The sequence below is a fragment of the Simochromis diagramma genome, unplaced genomic scaffold (genome assembly GCF_900408965.1).
Source record: "Simochromis diagramma unplaced genomic scaffold, fSimDia1.1 OVJJ01000355.1, whole genome shotgun sequence".
Classification (NCBI taxonomy): domain Eukaryota; kingdom Metazoa; phylum Chordata; class Actinopteri; order Cichliformes; family Cichlidae; genus Simochromis; species Simochromis diagramma.
Window position 1 is genome coordinate 1,458,007 of NW_024387174.1, and position 9,390 is coordinate 1,467,396.

At 41.6% G+C, this 9,390-nt stretch overlaps 1 protein-coding gene across 4 annotated transcripts in view; it reads left to right on the forward strand.

The window, feature by feature from the left end:
* basp1 (brain abundant, membrane attached signal protein 1) overlaps window positions 1-8,350 on the forward strand; it is a 63,123-nt gene extending 54,773 nt beyond the window's left edge. For 3 of the 4 annotated variants that reach the window (XM_040049442.1, XM_040049441.1, XM_040049443.1), the window contains one exon: window positions 4,192-8,350. In XM_040049442.1, the coding sequence (XP_039905376.1) occupies window positions 4,208-4,855 (648 nt within the window). In that variant the 5' untranslated portion in view covers window positions 4,192-4,207 and the 3' untranslated portion in view covers window positions 4,856-8,350. Of the gene's footprint in view, window positions 1-3; window positions 927-4,191 lie in introns of those variants that run through there. The other variant, XM_040049444.1, reaches the window with a different exon arrangement.
* Window positions 8,351-9,390: the final 1,040 nt, after the last annotated feature.

Below are 9,390 nucleotides of genomic sequence, written 5' to 3' on the forward strand. Positions count from 1 at the left end.
AGTACCCTTCACTTCCCTGTCGCGTTTTTAGTCTGTCGCAAAGGTTAAAGTTTCACCTATTAAACACATTTTCAGTTAAGCCAGTGAAGTCTCTCTCATCTCGAAACACAGTTATGAAATTTGGAAATGCAGATCAACCCTGGTCAGAGCACAAGAAGCGATTTCACAGTGATGAGATCAGGGATTTCCACAGTTAGAAGATTAGCTTCTTACAACCGTAACAATGAAAGTGTGTCTAAGTGGATTGAGATACTTGATTCCAAATCCTTGCAGAGTGTGAAATAAAAGGTCAAGGAATCGGCGTAAAGATGAACTGATAAAAATAACAAAGGATTCTCTTTTTATGTGTGGCTTGGAAGTTTGTCCAGTGTTTTTTGGACCTTTGCTCTCTGCCTTCTAGTTGCTCATTTTTTGCTTCCATTCAAGCCACTAAGATAGAAGTGGCCACCTTTCCTAAGCACTGACGTTATTGTCCACACAAAGCCATGTTGGAAGGTCATAACGGACCATTCACACTTGCTTTTGTGCTTCTGTGACTGCAGTGTGCAGGTTAAATTAAGTCTTTTGTCAGCTGGGGGCCTTTTCTCCTGGTTGTCTCAGCCCTGCCCCAGCTCTTCAAATACTAAAACCACACGCCCAGCAGTGAGAAAGCGTGCCTTTCGTGTGAATAGCCATTGTTTGCCTGATGATCATGAGTCATTGTACTGGCAGCGCAAGCCGGGAGTCAAATGATGTGATGCGGCAGAGAGACTTGCATTGTGGGTCGTATAAAGCTGCGGCAGGAACGTTGGCCCTGGCAGATGCCAACTGTTGGACGACCGCAGGAACATTGCGTGAATAGTGGAGTAATTTAGTCAGTGGCGACAAGGTGATTAGCATTTTGAGTGGATTCACCGTCAGCTCGGCCCCGTTCGCAGGGCAAATTTGTGAGTAGCCGGCAGAGTCTCTCAGCGGTCGGGTTTGTTTGGGAGGAAAAGGTCACGTCTGCGTTCAGAGCCGTTTTGACAGATTTCACACTTTTACAAGTGGCAGCACAAAGAGGACGCCTTGGCGTTAACCACATAACTGATGAATAATAAAAAGGTCTTGTGAAGTCGGTCCGTCAACATGGCCCCATTTGAGACATTCAGTAACAGAGGGCAGTTTTTTTATCATTTAAAAAGAAAAGAATTATTTGGGTTTTTTTTATTGCTCAGCCAATTCAAAAACATTCTGCTGGAGGTAAAACTCAAAAGGCAACGCAAACTTGTGCACACGTAACGTAACATAGCCTCTTGATTTAAGTTTCTAAGATGGTGATCTTTATCCGTTACCTTGTTGGTAAGGCAGCTGAATTGCATATTTCACATACACTGATGAATTCAAACTGCTTTAAGAAGAATAGCTTAATAAAATTACGACTTTCTTTTTCTCTATTTTAATCATCGGCGTAGAGGGATCTTATCCGACACGCTTCCATCTTTGATCCTTTGCTCCTAATAAGCTTGATTCATTGTGGCATTGAAGCCCTCTCCCCTATGAAGCAGGCAGATGGTGACACTCGTGAAAAAAATCCTCAACTGAAAGACTGAGCCAGGAATCTGCAGGTGTGTGTGTCTATGGGGGTGGGAGTGTGTACTGAGCCTGCACACACACATTTCTCTGCCTGCTTAGTGACTGGTGATTCACAGCGCTCCAAACCAGCCTTTTTTATAGATTCCCTGTGTGCTTCACATCCTGGTTGAGTATTTCAAGGAAATATTCCATCCTGATGATAGAATTTCCTGCAGTACAATTTGAAATTTTCATTTATTCATGAATAACTTGAATGTAGAAATGCTGGGTTTGAAAACGTTCATCAGCCAGTTTTGTTGCCCCAAAAGATTCATCTTAAAGGTGGCAGGGGGTCAGGCTTTATTAAAAAGGATTACATTGAAGTTTTGGCCATGTTTTCAAATTAATCCACTGTTGGGATGAGATATATGACAGAAAATAAGGAAAGAAATTCTCTACCAGGTGCTATTTATTATTCTATTATCATTAATTTTCATGAGATACATGATCAAGGACAGATAACCCATTTCATACATTATCAACCAATATTGTATTCGCATTATGAATTGTTATCGGGCAAAAAAAAGTGCTGCACCAGTAGTTGGTGACCTTCTTTTGAGGCTGTTATCATTTGATTCATATGCAGGAGCTGTAATATGAGGCAGTGTTCATAGTTTTCTCAAGGCTCATCTGTTGGATTTAGCTTGTGTTACATTAGGTTTGACATCCAGTATCTTGCATCGGGTTTTGGGTTGGTTGGGTTGGTTGGGTTTAAGAAAAGATGACAGCTTCTTCTCCAGGTATTGAGGATGTTTCAAAACTATTTTATCCTACAAAGAGTTAACTTTTAGCTGATCACTTATTTCCGAAGTCAGCACAGGGGACAGATTAACTTGTCTGATTTGTCACTGGCTGCCCTTCCCAACACAACCTATCCATTACTCCGGTCTTGGGATCAGCACCAGGAGCATACTGTCTCGTGACCCCCTGAGGCTGGGTTTGTGTCTCTCCCTGGTCTTAAACCAGGGATCTGTCTGCCATGAGTAAGGTGCATGCATTAATCACTACAACATGGAGCCACTAGGATGATAACATCTTACTCAGGCGGCTAGAAGGTTGAGGAGTGTGCCTACTGGTGATATGAGGCTAATGAACTGATTGGTCATTCTAAAGACTGAAAACATTTCAGTCAGGTGGGAGACAAACTGCAGAACTTGTATGGCTAATTCGTGTTAATCAGAATTACAGAAACTCATACTTGGTATCGGTTCTCTCGCTTTATCACTACCCATAGGATACTAATCTCTGCACTGAGAAGATTTAACCCCAGAAATCTCATTCTGCACACTAAAACAGCAACTATTATTTTACCCCGTCAAACACAGATCTTTTTTATGTCTACTTCTCTGCAAAAATAGTCTTTCCCATCAACCAAGATAAGAATTTAATTAGCCATGTTCGGCAGCCATTTGAGGAACTTAAGAGACGGTTTGATTTTGAGTGTTGTCTCAGTAACTTATTTGAATTTCCTCTTACTGCTGGCATCTGAGCTTTGAAAGCTCTTTTGTGCACTTATAATTAGATGTCCCTGATCTGAAAGCTGAGAAAGTAGATGTGCCTACTCTGTGTTGTCCAGGATGATGGAATACATGAGCGAGGTCTCTTTTTTGGACTTGTAGTTTAAAGGCTTCTGCATTTTTCTTACAGTGAACATCAATTATTCCGATGACTATTACTTCATCTCGTTTTTTCTCTGTTGTAATATGTGGAAAATGAAAATATCATGCTGTGCTTCTCTCTGGGGGGCATGTGGGTCATGCTGAAAGAATGCATTAAAAATGTAATTTGAGAGCTGGTTTTCCAGAAATGCGTGGCTTCTGCATACACATTACACGGTCCAGATTTTGCACTTTTTGTCTCAAATAAGAAGTGAAGACTGATGGTGCAACAAAACAACAACCTTTCAGTGGCCAATAGCTTATGAAGATTAGCTCATAACCTCTCAATGTCCACCCGATTCTGGCAAACCTCTTGGGACTCAGGTTAGATTGCATTTTAGCCACATGCCAAACAAATATAGTTTCAGAAAATTTATATATTTGATATTTCAATGCTAAAAATAAAAACTCCAATTAAAAAGTAAATGTGAATCTGATCTAACTTCCGGTCTTTGGCTGGTCAATCAATGCATCTACACACCTCATGTTTCCCTTCCAGGTCTTTGATTATATGCCTTCCAACACTACAGGGTTAGGGTTTGGGTTCCCACCCATTCACACCTCTCATTAATATGATCCAGATCCATGCTTCTTCCATTTGCAGTTCTGTGGTTCCTGTTAGTGCACAAACATTGAGCTAAGACTAGCCTGAATAAAACTTGGTGCGGATGATTTTGGATTTCTGGGAAATGTGACTCGTTGCACCTCCTAGTGTTTTAACATGGTATTACATGAAAGTGCAACCCAGCCTAGTTTTAACTTAAGGCGATATCTCTCCAACACAACACACATACGTCTCAGACAGAATGCCATAGTGGTTGTTTGACATGCTGTTAATACATTTTGCTATAGCTTTAATGCATTTTTACCCAAATGCATTCTCTGTGAAAAGTATAATATCTACTTTTACTAAAAGTCTTATTTTTTCCTTCTCTTTCAGAGGCCAGTGATACAAAATGGGAGGCAAGCTCAGCAAAAAGAAGAAGGGGTACAGTGTAAACGATGACAAGGCTAAAGACAAGGATGCCAAAGCAGAGGGGGCCTCAGCAGAGGAGAGCGAAGCACCGAAAGACAACAAGGACGGGGCTCCAGCTGCCGGTGATGCTAAGGAGGTAGCTAATGACACGGCAGCCAAGGAGGCGCCAGCAGCTGATGCCGCGGCACCCAAAGAGGAGGAAAAGAACGCAGCTCCTGCCGCAAAGGAGGCAGAGAAACCTGCCGCCAACGCTGAGCCCAAAACGGAGGCGCCCAAGAGCGCAGAGCCCGCCAAGGCCGAGGAGAAACCAGCCGCCCCTGCCCCGGCCAAAGAATCGGCCCCGGCCGCGAAGGAAGCCGAGGCTAAGGCCGCGGCACCCACCCCTGCAGCCGAGAGCAAAGATGAGGCCGACGCCAAAAAGACTGAGGCCCCTGCGGCACCAGCAGCCAAAGCCGAAGCGGCCCCCGCTGCCTCCCCCGACCCCAAGCCTACAGAGGCAGCGGCAGCTCCCGCCCCGGCAAAGGAGGCCACCCCCGCTCCTAGTTCAACACCAGCCGCCGAACCTCCCAAGGAGGCAAACGCCACAGAGGCACCAAGCAAGGATCAAACCGTAGCAGTTCAAGATTAATGGACAGCCACTTTTCGGAAATGAAGAAATAAATTACCTAACTCAACAACGATGAAGATTAAAAAAGAAAGAAATTTACTAGTCCACCCATATTATGATAATAACAATAATAATAATAATTGTAATGATGAAGATTTGTTGATCGAGGAGGACTGAAGCAACCACCTGGAGAAGTTTCCCACCGCTGCAGATGATTATTGCTATTATTATTGTTATGTTTTATTCTATTTTTTTTCTGCTGTAGTATTTGAACTTTGATACGAGTGTATGTCGGCCATACGCCTCGCCATTTATCCGCCATTCCTCTCGCTCATACAGTCCCACAAAGTTTGGCCTGATTCCCACGTCAGCCCACAGAAGGCTCCTGCATTCGATCTGTGGACGTCTAAATTTTGGGGTTCTGATGGAGGGAAGGGGAGAGGTTAAGAAAACACCTTACCAGCTGGACTCAAGTCGAATCTGTCCCCTCTTCGGCTCTCCCTCTTCCTCTCATCCTCCTCGTCAGAATATTGTGATTTTGGCTCTGGCCTGGTACCTCCAGCTTTTCAGTGCTGTGGAGTCGTGGTTGTGGTCGTGCGTGATTGTGTGTGGTATTGTCGGGTTGTGTTGCTTCCTATTTTTCTCTCTAAAAAGATCCCACTTTCTTTGAAGAGCTTTTACTTGGAGATTCATTGCGAGGACTGGGAATTTTCAGGCTTTCTAAGGCATTTCGCAAGGTTGGTAAAGGTGGGCTTTGCAGAGAAAAAAACAACATTAGACATTAAACAGTTGTAGGATTTTTCAGATAAACTTCTACATTTTGTACTGAAACCCTTAGCTATATTGTTAGTAAACTAAGTGGGTTTTTTAACATTTGTATTGCTTAGATAATCTGCAAAGCCTCACTGAAAAGATCTCTAAAATGTTCTTAGAAAGTTCAATGCAAGCCTCTCGTCCTCGAGCAAAATCTGAAGACAAATTAGAGTAAAAATTATCGTATACGTTTTTTTTGTTTGTTTGAAAAGACATATCTTTTGCTGACCTGGGTGAAGTAGACAGTACGGTCACATCTTAGAGGTTGTTTGAACTTGCTTAAAATACCAAGAAGCTGATGTTTGCTCCTTCATGGGTAGATCTCAGTTAGTGAATGCTCAGTTGTGCCTTTGTAACCTAAATAGACAAGACTGGCACTCAAACATCCTGTGATTGTCTGGAAGACAAATCATTTCCTTAGCGAAAGTAAAAGGGCGTAAAACTGACTGCAAGACACACTTTCGATTCAAGTATTAGCAGCACAATATGTTTCTGAAAAAGTCAACAGTGGATTCTTTTACTTTGAAATAAAATTGTCACATGCTCACATACAATCTCCTGACACGGAAATTTCAACAGTTGAAAAAGACACTATCCAACTAGTAGAGCCGTTTCATATTCAGTATTCAAGTTTAATGGGCCTACCAGAGCAAACCTTACAGCACTGAAGCAGTCTGCCCTGTTGAGCAAACCTCACCCTTTTGGTATCAAAGCAGTGAAAAGGCCTTAAGCGAGAGCGCTCACAATGCTGTTTGACCCAGGTCTGATTTACTGGGTTTTGAATCAGTGTAGCTTTCCACCACTAACAGTCTGATACCACTGAAGAACAGGCAGGAGGCAGGATTTCAGCAAACGATCAGAGCCATCAGCAACCAATTCAGTGTAATATGGTCCATGTTTCTAAGGCTGGATGGAAAGGCCTTGCACATGGAAGGGAGCCTCTGATTTAGTCATTATCGCCATTCGTGCATTTTCCTTTACTGTTTGGAAATATAGGTTACATGTATGTACATCTGTGCAGTGGTGGAAGGAAAAGTACTAAAGTACACCTTTGATACATTAAAAACTAGCAATATTGATAGATGTCTCCACCCAAATTTATTTTTACTGTAAACACCAAGCACACTTTTGAAAACACCCAGCTTCCACCGCTTGAGGAACTTTTTTTAAAAGCCAAAACACTTTGGTGTAAAACCGTAAACAGTGTGAGACTTTGAAAGAATCATGACGATATCTTTGGTCATGGCAGTGGAGTCCTGCAAACAAAAATAGCTTGGGACTAAACATCCACAGCAAAACTTTAGGATTCCAGCAAAGGAGAGACTTAGGTTGAGTTGCGATGGACGAGGGGAGGACGATGTAGCATAGAAGAAAGTAGAAGAGACATAAATGGCACGTGATCCAGTGGGTATGCCAACAACAGTATGCATCAAATATGACGTCTTACCCAAGTGTATTAGAACCACATTGCACAGTGTGGCTCAAATTGCATGTATGGAGACCTTTAAGGGTTTTTAGTGGGAGTAATCTTGCACAGAGATGGATGCTTAGAAAGCAGCAGTTGTGGTATTGACTCCATTCTTGGTTTTTCAGTCGTGTTCATCACTTGTGCGAGTAGGACGTGGCGGTTGTTCGGCATGGTGTTAACTCCACCCATCCTCCGCTACTAATGAATTACCTGGTTAAAAAAGTTAAGGTGACATTACAGCGTTTTACAGAGCTGAGCATCCTTAAACTCTCAGCAACCAGCAAAAACCAGCCCATTCAGATTCACACGTGTGCAGGTTTACGGTGATACTGAGACAGTTCTAACTTGTCACATGTGGACGTTTAAGGACCCCATAGCATCACTTTTAAATGCACTGGTTAAGTGTAACCCAAATCTCTGTCTTGTACTAAACCTGTGTGCATGTGCGTCATGCTGCTTGTGTCTTTAGCACAGTGCAGTTATGCAGCACTCTCAGTGAAAATAGAATACACCGGCCCAGGAAAAACAAAGGAGGGATTTTTATCATTGATACTACAGTAGAAACATTTTGATGATTATCATATGAGATGAAAAAGGAAGAAATGACAGTGAAAGAAAACCAGCAGGACAGATGGAAGGAAGAACGTGAAGGACAAGAAAGCTCAGATTTTAGATTGTACTTCATGATGAACACAGTGGACGAAGTAGTACGAGCTAAATGCTTTTGCACAAAACAGTCAAGTAAGGTACCAGCAACCCAAAATTGTGCTTGGCTTATTCAAACCAACATTCGTCTTTCCACCTTTGCATGTATGTAAGTATATGTATATATATATTTAGTCATCTCAGCCATCCATCTGCCACTTTTCAGTTCCATCCATGTGACGTTCAGCGTTTTCCTCCCAGCACTCGTCAAACCGTAGCAGAAACAAACACTCGAGGAGCGCCGCTTGTCACTTGGCTCAGTTTTTTCTTCCTCTCTTGACTCAGTAACTTGCATGTCCGTGGTTGGGTGAACCTGTAGTCCTGTCTTTTTGGTCAAGTGGAAAAAATAATAATTTTTCAGTCTGCATCCATGGCAACTACAGTTGATATTTTCATCCCATGTTTCATCACTGCTACTTCCACACCACACGTTCAGACAAACAAACAAAAAGATGATATGGAAATTGATGCATTCAAAATTATATGTACTTGTATAAATGGTGGAACAGTAATAAAATGTACTAAATTGACTTGAGGATTCTGTGCAATGCAATTTTTTTCAAATGCACTCCAGACACATCAGAGTCACACCTGCCAATGAGGCTGATACGTTATTGTTACATCGTAGCATTTGAACAAACAATTTAATGCAGCGTTAGGACTATTGTAGAAGAAGAAATTAAAAAGTGAAAGTACATTTGTGAATGTGATAAAAAAAAAAAGGTCAGTTAAGCCATATTTCATTGTTCGACTGACAGAGTATCTGAGATTCTAAACTTATCTCAAGCTATCCTCAAGCAAGCTTAGAAAGTAACACTGATTCTACGTCTTTAGGTTTTATAGGTTGGAAATTACATCAGGTATCTCTGTGATGCAATCAGACTTTATATGCATCACAAACATGCGTTCACTAGAACTTCTCAAGCCTTCAAAATGATTTCAGGATTTCTACAGCGATAACATGTTGATCTTAATCGTAAACAAATCCGATCTGACTATTAGTAATGCACTATTTTAGTCTTTTTAGTTTTCATATGTTTATTGAACACAACAGGAAATCACAGTCCAGAAAATATATAAATGGTGTGTGCTAAGGCAGGCAACTCATTTTACATCGTGGGCCATGTACAGCTCAGATGATTAAAGTACCATTTCTGTTTAACTACACATTTCTTTTCTGACACATGTCAGTATAAGAAAAAGAAGACTGAGTTCAACAACATGTCTATATGACAAAGAAACCCTGTTGTAGTAAAGGTAAAAGCAGTGACTCATTGGGCCTAAACTGAGAAATAAATGTGTAAAATTACAGAAAATTCTGATTGCTGATTGGCCAGATGATCCTGTAATTGGAGCATTTTTGTTAATTCACAGAAAATTTTCTATTTTTATTATTGATTTATAAAATTGATATTTCCATAGCCCATAGTGAAAAAAGCAGGACCATCTCTGTCATTGAATTGTTTATTACTTTATTGTAGTATGAAAGGCCACAGGTGAGGTCTCCTCCTTCACATGTTCCAAAGCTGTCCTTTGGGCTGGATTGGAATCTTCACCTGGGCAATTGTGG